Genomic DNA, 19,195 nt, shown 5'->3' on the forward strand with positions numbered 1-19,195 from the left:
CTTTTTTTTCCTAGGAATCCATTTAGAATCTAAAATATTTTGTTTATGGTTTTTCTACCATATTTTGTGCTATCAAGGATTGTCTTTTGTGCCAGAGGTCATGATTTTTAGCTCAAAATTACAAAACATACAGGAATTAAACAACTTGTTGATTTTGCAGGGAGCAGATGACACTCAGGAATTCCTGTTGCATTTAAAAGGGAAGACCTCAAAGAGACCTTTACATTGTCTGTTTTACAAGCAAGAATTTGTACTTTATAGTTAAAACTTTGCACACATGCACATACATGCAGAGACTTTTTGTTTAAATGTCTACATGAAAATTAATGAAATATAAGATACTAGGAATCTTCCATTTACTGATAGCTGATTGAAGATATGTACTTATATCTTATCCACTTTTGCCAACAAAGTTATATTAAAGAGTAAAAAGTGACACAAGAAGTGTCAGCAATTTTTAAAAGATAGGAAGTAGATGGAGGATTGGCAAGTGACTTAGCAGAAAGGAAAAACCAAAAACTTATGAACATGTAAAGAAGGGTTCCAATGTACAAATTTAGCCTACAAAACCCGTAACAGCCGGGATTTGGAAGTAGACAGAATGTGTGAAGTAGAGGAGTGAAAACTAGATATGATCTTTTCAAGGAACAATTAGGTTACCCAAGGCTCTTCCTTTGGTCCACACATCAGGCTTCTCCTCAAACAGGTAAGTCTCTTGAGGCATAGGTAGGATGAGCAAAGTTTCTGCATGCAGGAAGATTAAATTAAAATCTGCACACTGGAAAAAAAGATCTGTATACTATGTAGCAAGACCACCAGGTCCTTCCCAGTTCAGCCCAAGAATGCTGTGGTCTGGTGCCTGACTCATAAGAAGACTGGAAGACCCAGAGTAAAATCTTACAGATCCCTACAGATCAACCATTTGGAAGGCAATGCCCAGTCATTGTATGGGAAAGACAGCAACTGACCAATACGCTAATGCACAACAAACTTCCAGTCCAGTTTCGCCTCCTCCTATTTGATGTGAAAAGACACCAGGGATCACCAGATTTTGAAGGAAAGGCTCTAACGGGAAAGTAAGAGACATGAATAAACGTATCTTCAAGCCATTCCCACTGGCTGTCCTCTAGGCTGAAAATGCTTTACTGCTTCACTTCTCAAATGCAAAATACTGAGAGATCTTTTCTTAACATTGTATCTAAAACATATCTAAAGTGTTACCCTCTCCCCTGCCCCCACCTAATTCTTGGTCATTCTATTTTTACTTGAACCCATCACAAAAATTAACTCAAAATGAATTACAGACCTAAATGTAAAATGCAAAACTATAAAATTCACAGAAGGCATAGCAGAAAATCTAAATGATACTGGATTTGGCTATGACTTTTTAGATATAACCCCAAAGTCTTGATCCATGAAAGGAAGAATTAACAAGCTATCCTTTGTTAAAAATTACAAATTTCTACCCTATAAAAGATACTGTCAAAAGAATAAAAATACAAGCCATAGACTGCTAGATAATATTTGCAAAATATATATATGATAAAGGACTGTTATCTAAAATATACAAAGAACTCTTAAAACTCAGCAATCAAAAAACAATTTAAAAATGGGCCAAAGACCTTAGCAGACGCCTCACCATAAAAGATACACAGATGGCAAATAAGTATATGAAAAGATGCTCGATGTCATATGTCATCTGGGAAATGCAAATCAAAGCAACAATGAGATAGCACTATACACCTATTACGATAGCCAAAATCCAGAACACTAACACCAAATTCTGGCAAAGAATGGAGCAACAGGAACTCTCATTCACTGTTGGTGAGAATGTAAAATGGTACAGCCACTTTGGAATGTCTTCCAGTTTGATAGTTTCTTACAAAACTAAACACAGTCTTACCATATGATTCAGCTATTTTGTTCCTTTATATTTACTCAGATGAGTTGAAAACTTATGTTCACACAAAACCTGCATACAGAGGTATGTAGCAATTTTATTTACAAATGCCCAAACTTGGAAGCAACAAAGATGTCCTTCTGGGGGTAAAAGAATAAATAAACTGTAGCACATCCCGATAATGGCTTATTATTCGGTAAGAAAAAGAAATGGGCTATCAAGCCATGAAAAGACATAATGAAACTTTAAATCATATTATTAAGTGAAAGAAGTCAATCTAAAAAGCCTACATACTATATGAGGCCAGCTATATAACATTCTGGAAAAGGCAAAACTATAGAGACAGTAAAAGAATCAGTAGTTGACAACAGTTAGCAGGGAGGGAGGGACAAGTAGGCAGAGCACAGGGGACTTTTAGGGCAGTGAAAATACTCTGTCCGATCCTATAATGGTGGATACATGATATTATGCATTTGCCCAAACCCATAAAATGTACAGCACCAAGAGTACCCCTAATGTAAACTATGGATTTTAGGAGATAGTAAGGTGTCTATGTAAATTCATGGATTGTAACAAATATACCACTCTCGTGTGGAATGTTGATGGTGGGGGAGGCTGTGCATATGTTGAGGCAGCTTTTTGTACTTTTCACTAAATTTTGCTGTGCGTCTAACTAAAATATAAAGTCTAATTTTTAAAGTTGTGAAGGAATTATTTTCAGGGAAAACAAAACCTTATGCAAGAAGTCATAATTAACTATTTGGCTCACCCATAAAAATATTTACATAATCATAAATTGTATAATATAATCAAATTTTAGAGAAAATTATACAGAATGGTGGGGAAATAGAAAGTGAATAATGTGGTCTGAGAATGCTAATTCACACTTTCCATAGTAGAAATAATTAGATAATATTTAAATGATAAATGAATAATGTCAATATGAGCACAATATTTACAAAATGAAAGTAAGTAAACAAAGAAACAGTTCTTTAAAAAATGAAAGTGGTTGCCTTTCAAAAAGTACTAGAAAAATGGGAAAAAACTATGGACAAAGAGCACTATTTCTGGCTATTAATTTTATTGTAATTTTAATTTTTAAAATGGGGAGGTCCCTATCCAGACACCATAAAACAAGACACAGACCATAACCACCCTCTCTTTTGCACCCTTCCTTCTGCTGTCCCTTTGCTGCGACAATGGGCCGGGTCCTCACCTGTGGCGTATGTACCACGCTCTGTAGGCCTGTGTCTTGCTCTTGCCCTACGATCCTGTCTTTCTTTCCTCAATAAACTTCATTTTCATGCTTGCCTAAAAGAAAAAAAAATGTGATTAATATTCCAGATAATAAACAACATAGAAAGCAAAGAGATAAATATATGAAGTAATAAAATATGGTACTTGTCATCCGGACACTGTGGTTCAAATGATCTTTTGAAATTAGAGTTTATCATTATAGGTTGAATTGTGCCCCACTTCCCCAGATTCGTATATATATTCTAACCTTCAGCACCTTACAGCAGTGGTGCCCAACCTTTTTGACACCATGGACCGTTTCATGGAAGACAATTTTTCCCCAGGACGGGGGCAGTGGGGAGCTGGCAGGGGGAAGGTGCAGTGGGGTTGGGGAGATGGAGCTCAGGAGATGATGCCTGGCCCCATTCCTAACAGGCCACAGACAGGTACTGGGCTGCTGCCCAGGGGTTGGGGATTGCAGCCTTAGAGTGACTTCCTTTGGAAATAGGGCCTTTCAGATGTAACTAGTGAATTAGGTCATTAGAGTGGGCTCTAGGCCATTATGACTAGTGTCCTTATAAAAAAGGGAAATTCAGACACAGACTGGCACACAGGGAGAACGCTATGTGAAATGAAGGCAGAGATTACAGTGATGCTTCTACAAGACAAAGAATGCCAAATATTCCCTGCACACCATCAGAGGCATGGGACAGAGTATCCCTCATGGGAAGCCTGCAGAAGGAACCAACCCTACTTACACCTTGATCTCAGAGCCTTACCTCCAGAACTGTGAGACAAGGAACATAATTTGTGGTACTTTGTTAATGGCAGCCCTAGTAAACTAACATAGTTGCTGTATTAGAAAGAGGAACTCAAGACAACTCAGTTGTCTGTTAAACCCAGCACAGCTCCCTGCCAATATCCCTGAAATTTCAGAGGAAAAATGAATTAAAGATACTATACAATATATTATAAATATTTTTTTGTAAAAATATTTGTAATATTGTTAATTTCTCTTAAGAATTTAGTATTAAGATAGAAATGGTTGTCTTGGGGATATAATATGCTTCATTCTTTTATACAATGACAGTTATAAGGGAGACACAGTGTTTCCTTATAAATTAGATATAGTCTTGGATTGAGTGCCCAAATAAGGTATTACCCATGTCTTTTTAGTTTCCTGGCTCACTATCCACCATCATCATTTTTTGGCCCATATTCTTTGCCCTTGTTTTAATGGTATATGTGTGCTTTATCAAAACAAGGCTCTTTGGGGGGGGAAGTAGTTAGGATATATATAATTAGTAAATAAAGAACACTTATGATCAGCACAGCTTTAGTGGGCAGCAAACTCAACCTGCATCAATGCTTTTCTGAAGTTGTTTCCGTAGCTACAGTGACCAACTGTCCTGGTGTGCTGGAATTAAGGGGTTTCCAAGGAAAGGGGACCTTCAGTGCTTTGGGCTCTGTTTCCTGTTTGAGATAATGATTACTCTGACAAATTCATGCATAGCTGTTTACTGATTCATCTAGTTTTTATGAGAACCAAATCTTGCTTCAACAGATGAGTAGCAATAATGCAAATAACCAAGTTCTCAGTTTCAGAAAATCCTCCTTACCATTCTTTCAAGTGAACCCTCATAGCTGGTCATGACTTCCTGTGACAGAGGGAGGTTTACACAGATACATTAGATATCACCAGCTGTATACGTTAGATATCACCAGCTAGTAGGGAACCAGAGTATGTTCTTGCTGGACTGCTCAAGCCTGGCTGTCCTCAAATCTTAGTCTCTGGTTGGTTGCCCTTTTAAACTTTTTTCTTTTTCCTCATAGGATCCAGTGATTTATCCAAATTTTAAATGATCAAGATTCTGAGAAATAGAGAATATTATTCCTTTCTTACGGTTGCCCCTCCAAGCCTACCTATAGACCTGATACTTCTACTGCCACTGGATAAAATACATGGCAGACGTATTTTTCTGGTTATATTCAGATAATAAAAAGTAATCTGAAGTCACCATAGCTTCCAAAATAATTTCTGTTCAGAAATTAATATGTCTGGTGTTATAATAAGAAATCCAAGTTTTATTCAAAATTAAATTTCTGCCTTCATACAGGAAAGAGTTGTATGCTCAGTGTTTGACTTCTGCCTTTAATAACCTATCCCCTCCCTATCTCACAACTATTATCTGAGATTTCAGGCCCCTCCATTCTTGAAGTGTGAAAATGACAAAGAGATAAGGAGGCAGGAAAGATATATAGGTACTAACAGAGCTTGGTGGCTGATGAAAGTGACTCTTTCTCAAGACACTTTTCTGGGCTTTTCAGAGCCCTTGACTTGCATTGACTATCTCACCTGTACATACATGATTTGGTTGGTGCCTCTTCCCTACTTACTCAATTGCACTCCTTCCCTCGGACCCTAAGAATATGCAGTGGTACAGATCCAGCCATTATCCGCCTACCAACTGGTCTTCTTGGAAAGCATTGAGAGAAAGCCCGTGTTAGCTCTCTTTCCTGATGGCCCACATCTGCTTCCAAGAATCATTACCTTAGACCCATCACATGAGTATGTAGCAATGCACTTGCTTTCCAAATACTGCCTAATTTTTGTTTGGCCACTTAGCAAGTATCTCCAGCCATAGGCTCTGTTTTGAAATGTATAAGGCCTGAGTCAGAAACTGGTTGCTGTGTCTCTCCGGTTCCAAGAGATACTTTGAAACCTTTCTCAGTAAGCTTGAGAAGAAGAGAAATCACCCTCCACCCTACCCAAACACCACCGTAGAGATAATGGCATTATAGCATAGTGCTCTCCGATTTCTAATTCCCTGGCCATTTCGACTCAACCCTTTCGTATGTCCAAGTGAGTGTGTGGCTCAGGTTCCCAGAACATGATTGAAGACATTTTCTGTACAGAATCTGCCCCGTCAATCTAGCACCTCGATCACTTTGGAGTGAGAATATTTGGCACCTATTATCCTGCAGCATCAACTATCACTGAAACTGAAGTAGTTTCATTTCCCATCACTGCCCCTCTCTCTTTGAATTTATCTTGCTCCATGACTTGCTGAATAATAGAATGTGTTTCATGCACATTTCCTTTAGCCATGCTATTTCTGAAAGACAACATTTGTCCATGTGCTATTGATACCTCCACATTGGCGTATGTGATTGTCAGGTCTCTGAGTGCAAAACTCTACCTTTTATTCCATTTGTAGTTGTGTATCAGCTAACACGGTGAACTTCATGTAAATAGTTGTTGACTTATATCTACCCTGCAAGAATTTGGTAATGATATTTCTCAGGAAATATTATGTCCAATTTCACAAATTTGACAAGATTGAAGAGACACTGATTTGCTAAAATAATAGTATGGGGAAAAACAAATAATATCATGTTTTATTAAATAAAAGTCTTATAAATTTAAGCATTAGCCACAACATTATGTTAAATGTTTCAGAATTGAAGTCCAACTTTAAGATTTAAAATGTGCAAAAAGTAAATATTCTGAGGGAGAAGAAATACCGAAACTTATAATAGCATGAGCTTCACTTGATAAAACAGTTTAAGTCATTTCTTTTGTGATATTTACAAGTCTTGAAAGGTAAAGACCCTTCTGAATTACAATTAATGCATGTCATTGGTAATTTTCCTAATAAAATAATTGTATCCATATTATTACAGTCAGGCAAACCTTCATAAGTAGAATCCATAGACACATAATTACTTTAGGCACTTTGTTGCTGCCTGTGAAATATATAGTATGGAGTAGAAAAAAAAAACAAAAACCCATATTTCTAAAAGAGAAACTTAAACAAGTCAGTCCCAAATAAGCTAACTAACATTTATAAAGTAATTCTCATCCTTATAAATTGCCTTCTTGCAGGAAACAGACCTTATCCTGACTTTTAATATTTCAATGCACCGATCTTGGTGGATGGAGAATGGACCAGGATGTACGGTGACGTCAGTGACACCCGCCCCAGACTGGGCCCCAGAGGACCATCGCTACATCACGGTCTCAGGGTGTTTTCTGGAGTACCAGTACATAGAAGTGGCTCATAGTTCCCTCCAGATTGTCCTCGCAGTAAGTGTTGACAGACAACCACTCCTAGTGCTTCTGTAATTGTTTTTATTTCTGTGCAAACTCAGTGCACACAAATGGAATCTGTGGGTAATGTGTGGCCTTTTTGCTTTTCCTCATTAATGCCACTTTTCACAGGAATTTATCATGTTAATCCAAGCCATCCCCATGGACAGAGTGCACTGATTTTCTTCACAATCAGTAAATAGCCCTTGTCATCATCAGCATTTGAAGTAGGAAATCCAATCAGTCAAAATGTGATTACTTTGCTTTTGGTAGATTTTCCAAAGATTCTGGAGGGAAGATCAGAGGGTTTTTATAACTAACATTCTATAGTACTCAAATTTATAAGATTTCAATAACTATGTTCTCCCCAGTGCTTCTTTTGGCTGTGCTGCTAGCAATGGGATTTCTCTTTTCCACTTGCCCTATCTCCTTCCTCCTTCTCCCTAAATTTCCCCCAGGTACCACCCATCACCTTTTAGTCCCTGCCCCCCTTTTTGCCAAAACAATTCAGATTTTCTATAGATTTTAGTTCTAGACTTTCATGCCCCCATTTGTCACAGTACTCTTCCAATAAATAACCCTCCTTCTACCAGAAGGCAGTAGAAATTATAAATCACATTTCTGTATAACATATACCTATGTTACATAAAATATATTATTTCACTATGACAAAGAGATAAATAAAAGCACCCTTTCTCAAGAATAGTTTTTACTAAGGCCAACTGTATGTCATGGGATATACAAAGTTAAGACAACTTTATTATACATTAATCTATTTATTCATTACAGATCCTAGATGTGAAGAACTGCATATATTTTTCTTAGATTCCATGTAGGATCTGTAATTGATGCGCATAATCCTAAAATTGTTAGCAACAAATGGAATCTGTTTTCTATTTCTTTCTTCAGTTAATTACTTTGGGGATGATATTGACTCACAATTTTTAAATGACAAGAAACAATAGGTCCTTGGTAGAATAGCATAAAATTCAGAAGGACATAAAATTCTCCTGGAATTAAAAATATAACTACATGAGTGTGTATGAGATTATATAGCTAATATATTGTTATTAGATTCTAATGGACTATATATATGTGTGTTATCATAGGCTAAGCATGCTGTGTTAGTAGATACTTCCCAAATCTCTATAACTGAAAACCATAAAGGTTGGCTCTTGTGTGTCAGCAGGAGGCTTCACTAATCACTGTCACTAAGGAAACAAGGCTAGTGGAGCAGCCACTGTCTCAATCATCATGGGTCTCCATGCCAGAGAACAAAGATAGATACAGAGGGTCTGCTTTGGCACCTAAATACTCCTGCTTAGAAGGAGAAGCTCATTGCTCACAGCTCATTGTCCAGAACTGATCACACAGACCCACCAAATCACAGAATGGTCAGGAAGGAGGGAGAGCTGTAAATATTTAGAAATCAGCATTAGTGATGTACAAAACATCTGAATTATGTTCTTTACTAAAGCACCGAGTGATCTCCCTTGAGTATGTCCAACCTGAGACACTTCTTCCAACAAACAAAATCTTCTGTAATAGTTTTAAATCTAAAATTGCTCATTTTGCTTATCCTAAAATAAAGATAAGTTAGATTTAATGGGATGGAAGTAGCCATTTCATTCCTTAAAATATATTTAAATCAAGTATTCACTCTCACATTAGAAAAGTGAAATATTTCTGGGATTTGGGGACCGATATAATATCTTTACCTATGTGTTAGAGATGGGTTTTAAACAAAATATTCCTTCTATGGAACTCTCTGTTATTACTGTACCCACATCATTTTGAAAAACCTCTACCTATGTTTCAAGGATAATGTGAAGATATAGTTTATGTGTATGGATACTTATATTTAACTATTTCAAAGAGTGATTTGAATTTGTTTGTGTGTGTGTGTGTGTGTGTGTGTGTGTGTAAACTATATTCACAGATTTATTATACCCCACATAACATTTTGGCACACAGGGAATCTGCTAAAAAAAATACATTTGGACACAGAAGCATATGTTGAGGCTGACATACTGCCCAAAGAAAAAATATTTTTGCATAAGTGAAAACCATCTGTAAAGGCAAGGTGGCTAGAGTACAAAGAAGATAGATGGTGTGTCCTGAAGAACAGATGTGACCAATATTTCATGCTACTGGCTCCCACTTCTCCTGTCTGCATTGCCCCCAATGGAGTGAAGGAATAGTTTGAGCAAACCAGCATAGGATGTGGCATCTTTACCTCTACCTTTTCCACCTGTTCTTCTTTCCAGGGGTGCGCTTCTTTTGCAGTGCTGCATGTGGAACACCTGAGAGTAAGTAAGCACCTGTGCAGCTAAGCCATTACTTGGAGAAGTTTCAACACACTTTCTGCCTTTAGTCTTGCTATTGTGTGGGCAGACTTGGGCTGAAAGCATCTGCTGTGCAGAAAATTTAGCAAATCTTAATGAGAGTTTTGTAATGCAAACCAAAAAGGGCTTATCTTGAGCAATTTGCTCTGCCTAGTTATTGGAAGCCCTCCAAATAAATTTTCTTGTATTTATTCTGATCAATTCTGCTGTAATGATTAAGTGATGAAATAGTATCTCAAATCTCTGTTCCTCCCCTTTTGCGTTACCCAAATCATCCCTCTGAGTGTTCCGTTCAGTCCAGCGTAGTGAACACTTCCTGTGTACTTGTCCCTGCCAGCATCTAGAAACGCAAAGATGACAGGATCCCTGACCTTGACGATGTCAAAGTCAAAAATGGATCAAGTTTCCCCAGGTTACAAACCAGGTGCAAACAGGCACATTTGGGGGATATGGTAGGCAGAGAACATGGTTTGTGCAGTTTATGGCATAATCTTGGCTTCTTAATTCCATCCTGGCTTTTGGAGTCAGCCGAACTCTCATTCTTCTCACAGTTGTCATCGGTCTTTGAAGCTGCCCTCTCTTCCAGGATATATGGCTTAGATCTGTTTTCATAAACCGGGGCTGTCTCAGCCACTGCTCTTGATTAACTGCAAATCTCTCCAGCTCTTTTTCTCCACCCTCACTCAGCCTTTATTTTGCAGATTCCTGACCCATGGCAAGCCTGTCACCCCATTGTTCGGTTTTCTGCCAATCAACTCTGGGCTGATTTTGAAATTAGCATTCACAAAGCCCACATTTGCATCGCACATACATAAGATATCTCCCATCTACAGCCAAAGGAAGACAAGTATAATATCCATATAATTGGGAAGTGGGGCTATTAATCACACAGCCTCCAGGCGAGCAGAAAGGACTGCCAGAACACTGTAATGATGAGGCAGGTGTGAGATCCCTAGCTTTCTCCTCCTCCAGCAGCAGTTCCTTCTTGTTAGTATCAGACAGCACATTCAAAAGGAATACAGGTGTGCACAGTTTTAATAAAACCAGAAATTTAAAAATCTACATTTACAAAATAGATAAAATAAAGGTGTGTGGAAGAGCCAGGGAGGAGATCAATTAGGGAAATGATATTATTCATATTACAAAAGTATTAATCAAATTCCTTCAAACAATGTGTGATTAGAACTGCATGGATTACAAAATATGTTCACATGAATTAATTCTTTGACTGTACAATAGTCCTCTGAGGGCAGCAGAAAAGGTTAAAAGCTTTTCCTAAGATCTCTTAGCCAGTAAATAGGGATGATGAACATGCTGTCCTCCAAGGATGGGAAACAGTTTTCAACGTGAATGCAGCCCCAGCTGATGGGTGATAGATTCCCGAAGCCCAAAAATTCAGAGTTGGTCAATGGCAAGGGACAACATGATTCATTAGCTATGGCTGCCACCGATGAGAGAATTGGAAATGTATGTGCCTCATATTTATTATGCACATGTTATGCTTCACTTCTTGTAACCAAAACAATGAAAAGGAAAGATGTTTTACAAACAAATGTGCACAAGTGATATTTTAAGTGAAAACATTTATAGCAATAACTGAAGTAACTAGATATGTTCAAATATATGTTAACATTTCAAATAATTTGTTGAGGGGAAGAAAACACTTTATCTCTCTTTTTCATCTAGAAAAATCCAGAGAATCAATATTTCTATGTTTAATATGAACCTCTTCAACCTATATTGCTTGTTTTTATCTTCCTTTATTTCCTCTACTTTATTTTCTTTACTTCTGACACACTTCTAAGTTCACAGAAGGTTGACTATTAATTATTTTTAGCAGAGTAGCAGAGGATATTGGTAAAAATGTAAGTAGCTTTACTGTTTCCTGCAGCAAGTAGAGTTGGTTTAGACATCATATCTAAATGAGCAGGGAAGTCCTAGAAATTTTTACAAAAAAGTTCTAATATCTGGTGCATGGTTCATGGCTAAAAACAGGTTAATTGTCAAGTTTATCCTTTAGTTATGTCTGTTTCCTATTCAGAAAACTCTATGCTTTGCAAAGTGCAGAAAATGATGAAAATCTTTGTTCAATATAGTAAAAAGCATTTGTAAGTAAAATATGTACCTTCAGATCTATGAAGTCACAGATGTTTCCAATTATTCTTGGTGAATAATTTATGTTTGCCATTTGGCTTGCTAAGACTTGCCAAGGAACGCCATTGATGAAGAAGTTTTCCAAACTTCAAATCCCTTTATCCAAATTGACTTGAGGTTGTGTTGGGAATGACAAAGGGTATTTCTTTGGATTTGCTGATGTGTTTGATGGATGCATGACAGTGGCCTTATTGTACACGTTGCTCTTTGATATTAATACCTCCCTTAATCTGGAAACACTGCTTCCCAGTGATTTGATTAAGATTTAGGTCATGATTTTCATGTCACCTAGAACATTGCCATTAAGATTGTAAATCTTAAACCTAAGTTGTGAATTTGTATTGTTTTAAAGAGATGAGTGAGGAAATGGTATAAGCTGGTACCCAGCTACTGCTACATTGAGAAGTGATACAGTTGCTATGGCCATGGGACTATCCTTTGTTACATTTATTTTAATTATAATTTTTTAAAAAAAGTTTGCTTAGATTTATATATTTTTTAATTTTTTAATTTTTATGGATACATAAAATAGTTATACATATTCATGCATTAAATGTGAAATTTTGATACAAGCATACAATATGTAACAATCAAATCAGGGTAATTGGAATATCCATCACCTCAAGCATTTATAACTTCTTTGTGTTAGGAATATTCCAATTCCATTCTTCTAGTTATTTTTAAACATACAAAAAGTTGTTAACTATAGTCACCCTATTGTGCTACTGAATACTAGGTCTTATTCCTTCTAACTGTATCTTTGTACCATTAACCAAGCCCTTTGTATCCTAACCTTCCCAGCCTTGATAACCATTCTACTTTCTATCGCCATGAGATCAATTTTTTTTAGCACCCACATTTGAATGAGAACATGCAATATCTGTCTTTCTGTACTTGGTGTGTTCCACTCAACATAATGTTACATTTATTTGAATTGAAAAATTGACAGACTTTTTAAGACAAAAAGTAAATTTGGTTTGGTTCAATTTGTTTCACAGTGAAAAATGATTTGGCCATTTATGTTATAAGTTATTGATTTTTTCATAAACTAAATTAGCCATATCTGCAGCTCCATATTTTGACAAAAATATATTCAAAGAACATGTTTTCATAAATTGACCAAAAAAAATAAAAAAACATATATTGAAATTAAATAATATTTCAGTATTTTTCATACTTTTTTGTATATATCAAGTTAAATTAGGTGCCATTAACAGAAAGAGTTAGGAGTATAATTAATAGTTGTTTGTTATGTCTTGGTAGTATTTTCAGTATACTTTCTAGAAATTGCTGTTGCAAACTGGGCAATTTCCAGTTCTTTGCCTTTATTAAAATTGAAGTAAAACAAATATATTTGTCAGTTGGTAGATTATCTGGAATAATTTTGTGATAGATAATTATGTAAATTGCAGCATGCAACTCAAAACTTACAGAAGTTGAGTGACATCATTCTAACCAAATACCTCCAATACATCTCTATTGATTAATATTTAGAGAACAAGATTTTTTAGCGGGCCGGGTATGGTGGCTCATGCCTATAATCCTAACACTCTGGGAGGCCAAGGTGGGAGGATTGCTTGAGGTCAGGAATTGGAGACCAGCCTGAGCAAGAGTGAGACCCCCATCTCCACTAAAAATAGAAAGAAATTAGCCAGACAACTAAAAAATAGAAAAAATTAGCCGGGCATGGTGGCACACCCCTGTAGTCCCAGCTACTCGGGAGGCTGAGGTAGGAGGATTGCTTGAGCCCAGGAGTTTGAGGTTGCTGTGAGCTGGGCTGATGCCACAACACTCTAGCCCAGGCAACAGAGCAAGACTCTGTCTCAAAAAAAAAAAAAAAAAAAAAGATTTTTAGTAATTAAAAATTTAAAAAACTCAGAAATTGAGTAATACTGAACCCTGCCTGATTCTAGTACTAATAAGAAATTCATTTTAAATAAAATTTTGTTTTGTACATAATAATTTTGATCAATGTTTGTAATAGACTATATTGTTTTGATCAATTGTATAAAATAATTTTGATAATAACTCAAATAATAATACATTTTTAACACAATGCTTTATGGACATGGGAACAAAAAATCAAATTTAAATTTATATATATTTAATTTAACATATATACAAATTTATACATATATATTTCTTACAGAGAAGTATGATAGAATGATCATATACACGTTCAAGATCAACACTGCAGCTGGCTCTTTCCTGTAAGTACCACCCACTGGCAGGGAGGATAATCTTTATATCCCATTACAGCACTTACTGACTCAATCATATAAGGCATGGCTGATTCTTACCCACAAGTACCATTTACTGTCTCAGAGGTTAAGCTGAGGATCCTAATATAATTCACATTGTTAAGAAGACTACAGGGATGGGGAAGGTGAAAGGATTTCAAAGATCTCCATTTTCCGTCATCAACAAGAGAGAAGCAATCTGCCCATACAAATAGCACAGCACTACAGCACTACTACAGCCTACAAACAACTAGCAAGTGAGAAAACCACCACACTGAGGATATCCATAACCAACATATCCATTCAGACCCTAGACTCCCATCATAGTACCCACAAAGCAAAGCCAGAGTTCCTTACCCAACATATACTATGGACACACCCTTGGGGGGGGAAGCCCCATGTAAACAAAAGAAAATAAAAAACAAGATGTGACAGCTAAACTCTAAATGAGACAGAATCAGCACAAGAACTCCAGAAGCATGACAATCAGAGGGAAAGGACCCCTACCCCCAAAGTAGCACACGAGCTCTCTAGCAATGGATCCCAACCAAAATGAAAATACTATAATGACAGCTAAAGAATTCCAAATATGAATTGTAAGGAAACTCAATGAAACCCAAGAGAAAATGAAAAACCACTCAAAGAAACCAGGAAAACTACTCAGGAAATGAATGAAAAATTTACTAAATATATAGACATACTAAAATAAAGCCAAATAGAATTTCTATAAATGAAAGATTCATTTAGAGAAATACAAAAAAGTTTTAAGAATAGACTAGGCAAAAGAGAAGAAATAATTTCAGAGCTTGATGAGAACACTTTTGAATTAACCTGATTAGTAAAAAATAAAGAACAAAGAATCAAGAGGAACAAATAAAGTCTACAAGAAATATGGGATTATGTAAAATGGTCAAATATTAGAATCATAGGCACCCCTGAGGGAGAAGAAGAAAAACCACAAGATCTGAAAAACCTATCTGAGGGAATAATTGAGGAAAACTTCCCTGTTCTAGCTAGAGATACAGACATCCAGATACAAGAAGCATAAAACAAGTCTGAACAAATGGAAAAAATATCAAAATCATACCATGTATTAATATTTCTCAGACCACAATGGAATAAAACTAGAAATTAATTCCAAGAGAAACACTGAAATCTGCACAATGTCATGGAAATGAGACAATCTGCTGCTGAATTATCTTTGGGCCAATGATGAAATTAAGTTGGAAATTGAGATTCCTTGAAATGAATGACAAGGGGGACATGGCTTTCACAATCTATAGGATATAACAAAAGCAGCCCTAAGGGGAAAGTTCACAACCTTAAATGCCCCCATCAAAAAGACAGAAAGATCACAAATTAACAACTTAATGTCACACATCTAAAGGAATTAGAAAGAGAAGAACAAACCAAACCCAAAGCCAGCAGAAGAAAGGAAATAACAAAGCTCAGAGCAAAACTAAACAAAATCAAAACCAAAAAACAATACAAAGTCTCAATGAAACATAAAGTTGGTTTTTTGAAAAGATAAACAAAATCAATAGACCACTAGCCAGATTAACCAGATATGGAAGAGAAAGGACTCAAATAACTTCAATCAGAAATGAAAAAGGAGATATTACAAATGATACTGCAGAAATACAAAATATCACCTGTGAGAATACTATGAAAACCTCCAGGCAAAAAACCTAGAAAACTTAGAGGAAATGGATAAATTCTTGGAAACACATGACCTCCCAAGCCTGAATCAGGAAGAAATAGAAACCCTGAAGAGATCAATAATGTGCAACAAGATTGAAGCAGCAATGAAAAATATCCTGATTCAAGAAAAATACCAAGACCAGATGTATTCACAGCTGAATTCTACCAGGCCTACAAAGAAGAATTTATACCTATTCTACAGAAACTATTCCGTAACATCGAGGAGGAAATCCTCCCTAACTTATTCTATGAAGCCAATATCACCTTGATACCAATGCCAGGAAATGACACAACAAAAAAAGAAAAGTACTGGCCAATGTCCCTTATGAACATAAATGCAAAAATCCTCAAGAAAATCATAGCAAACCAAATTCAACAGGACATCAAAAAGATAATTCATCATGATCAAGTGGATTTCATCCCAGTGATGCAAGGATGTTTTAACACACACAAATCAATAAACATGATTCACCACATAAACAGAAACAAAAACAAAACACCACATAAACATCTCAATACATGCAGAAAAATCATTCAGTAAAATCCAGCACCCTTTCATGATAAAAACCCTCAACAAACTAGGCATATAAGGAATATACCTCAAAATTATAAAAGCTATCTATGACAATCCCACAACCAACAACATACTGAGTGGGAAAAAGTTGAAAGCATTCCCCCTAAGAACTGGAACAAGGAAAGGGTGCCCACTGTCACCACTTCTATTTAACATAGTATTGAAAGTCATAGCCAGAGCAATCAGGCAAGAGAAGGAAATATAGGCATTCAAACTGGGAAAGAGGAGGTCAAACTATCCCTGTTTGCTGATGATATGATCTTGTATCTAGAAAACCCTGAAGACTCCACCAAAAGACTCTTGGAATTGATAAATAAATTCTGCAAAATCTTGGGTTACAAAATCAATGTACACAAATCAGTAACATTTCTATATACTATTAATAGTCAAGTGGAGAGTCAATCAAGAACTCAATACCATTCACAATAGTTACAAAGAAAATAAAATGCCTAGGAATATACTTAACAAAAGAGGTTAAAGAACTACAAGGAGAACTACAAAATACTGATGAACAAAACTGCAGATGACACAAACAAATGGAAAAATATTCCCTGCTCAAGGATGGGTAGAATCAACATCATTAAATTTTCCGTACTGTCCAAAGTGATTTACAGATTCAATTCAATCTCCATCCAAATATCAATATCATATTTCATAGATCTAGGAAAAAAATAATCCTAAGCTTTATTTGGAACCAAAACCAAGTCCAAATACCCAAAAACTCTTAAGTAAAAGAACAAATCTGAAGGCATCACACTACCTGACCTCAAATTATACCACAAGGCTCCAGTAACCAAACAACAAGAAATTGGTATAAACATAGAGATATAGACCAATGGAACAGAATAGACAACCCAGAAATGAAACCATCTAACAATAGCCAAGTGATCTTTGACAAAGCATATAATAACGTTCACTGGGGAAAGGATGCCCAGTTTAATAAATGGTGATGGGAAAACTGTATAGCCACATGAAGACAAATGAAACAGGATCCCTATCTCTCACCATGTACAAAAAACTAATTCAAGATAGACTAAAGACCTAAATGTAAGGCATGAAACAATAAAAATTTTAGAAGCAAATTTAGGAAAAACTATTTTAGACATTGGCCTAGGCAAAGAATTTGTGACTAAGACCTCAAAGGCAAATATAGCAACAACAAAAATAAATAAATGGGACTTAATTAAATTTAAAAACTTCTGCACAGCAAAGCAAGTAATCAACAGAATGAATAGACAACCTACACAATGGGAGAAAATATTTGCAAATTATACATCTGACAAAGGACTGATATCCAGAATCTACAAAGAACTCAAACAAATCAGCAAGAAAAAAAAAACAACTACATCAAAATGTGGACAAACGACATGAACAAAAGTTTTTCAGAACAAGACAAATGGCCAAGAAACATATGGAAAAATGCTCAACATCACTAATCATCAGGGAAATGCAAATTAAAACTACAATAAGATACCACCTTACCTTTATCAGAATAGCAAATGTCAAAAAACAATAGATGCTGGCATGGATTCAGAGAGAAAGGAATGCTTATACACTGTTGGTGGGACTGCAAATTAGTATAACATCTATGGAAATCATTATGGAGATTCCTCAAAAAATATGTAGAGCTACCATTTGATCAAGCAATCCTACTTCTGAGTATCTACTTAAGGGAAATGAAGTCATTTTATCAAAAAGACACCCGTACTCAAATGTTTATCACAGCATAATTCAAAATTGCAAAGATGTGGAATCAACCTAACTACCCTTCAATTCATAAATGGATAAAGAAAATGTGGTACACATACACACACACACACACACACCACACCATAGAATACTATCCAGCCATAAAAAGGAATGAAATAATGTCATTTGCAGTAATGTAGAGTGAACTGGAGACCATTATCCTAACTGCAGTATCTCTAGAATGGAAAACCAAACCCTATATTTTCTCACTAGTAAGTGGGAGCTAATAGATGAGTACACACGGGCACAAAGTGATATAAAGGACAAGAAAATCCAAGAAGTGGCGGGGAATGGTGGGCATGGGATAAAAACTTTCCTGTTGAATACAATGAACACTATCTTGGTGATGGGCACACCAAAAGCCCCAACTTAAGCATTATACAAGATATCTTTGTAACAAAAACTCTTTTACTTCCCCCCAATTAATATTTTGAAATAAAAAATAAAATAAAACTAAACTTTGAAATGTGTAAAATATATATTAATACACACACACACACACACCTCAAAGCTACAGTAATTTAAATAGTGTGGAACTGGCATAAAGACAAACACAGACCAATGGAACAGAATAGAGTCCAGAAATAAATCCATGTATATATGGTCAACTGATCTTCAACAAGGTTGCCATTTAAATTAATGGTGAAAAATATTAAGCATCTATTTCAGATGCACATAGTTTTCAAGTGAATTTTTATTATTGTTTAATTCTTTCAGAATATATGGGAGTAGGAATGGGCACTCTCTACAGCAGTGGCTCTCAGTGTGGGCTGAGAATAAGAATTTCCTACTCAGTTATTTAAAGGATTACTATAACATGACCTACTAAATATTTGTTTCCTTAGGCCTGAGATAGGGCCTAGGTGGGTATAATTTTCAAAACTTTTGCCAGAAATACTAGTGCCTTCCCTTTCTCTTCACTACTGATCCTTCTGACAACCTAACTTGCTCAAAAACACATGGTGTCTTGTCAGGGAAGGTGATTTTCTAATATGAAAATGGTATCACAGCTCTGGGTGCCCTATCAACTCCTTTCTGGGCCTCAAGAGTCATTTTTCATCCAGGACTGCAGGATCAAGCCTGTAACATAAATAGCCTATTATCGAATACTGTGTGTGCTATATTTCTCGATAAATAGTGAGTTGTAGATCCAGAATTGAAAACCGAATCTTCTGATTTCTAGTCCAGTGTCAAAGACCATTCAAC

General features: G+C 36.1%; 1 protein-coding gene across 1 annotated transcript in view; it reads left to right on the forward strand.

Annotated features, from left to right (window-relative positions):
* The first annotated feature begins 7,055 nt into the window (after positions 1 to 7,055).
* NKAIN2 (sodium/potassium transporting ATPase interacting 2) overlaps positions 7,056 to 19,195 on the forward strand; it is a 168,931-nt gene continuing 156,791 nt past the window's right edge. Inside the window, exon 1 of the mRNA XM_069488460.1 lies at positions 7,056 to 7,223. Within this exon, the coding sequence (XP_069344561.1) occupies positions 7,056 to 7,223 (168 nt within the window). The remainder of the gene's footprint in view (positions 7,224 to 19,195) is intronic.

This window comes from Eulemur rufifrons, chromosome 15, assembly GCF_041146395.1.
Source record: "Eulemur rufifrons isolate Redbay chromosome 15, OSU_ERuf_1, whole genome shotgun sequence".
NCBI lineage: Eukaryota > Metazoa > Chordata > Mammalia > Primates > Lemuridae > Eulemur > Eulemur rufifrons.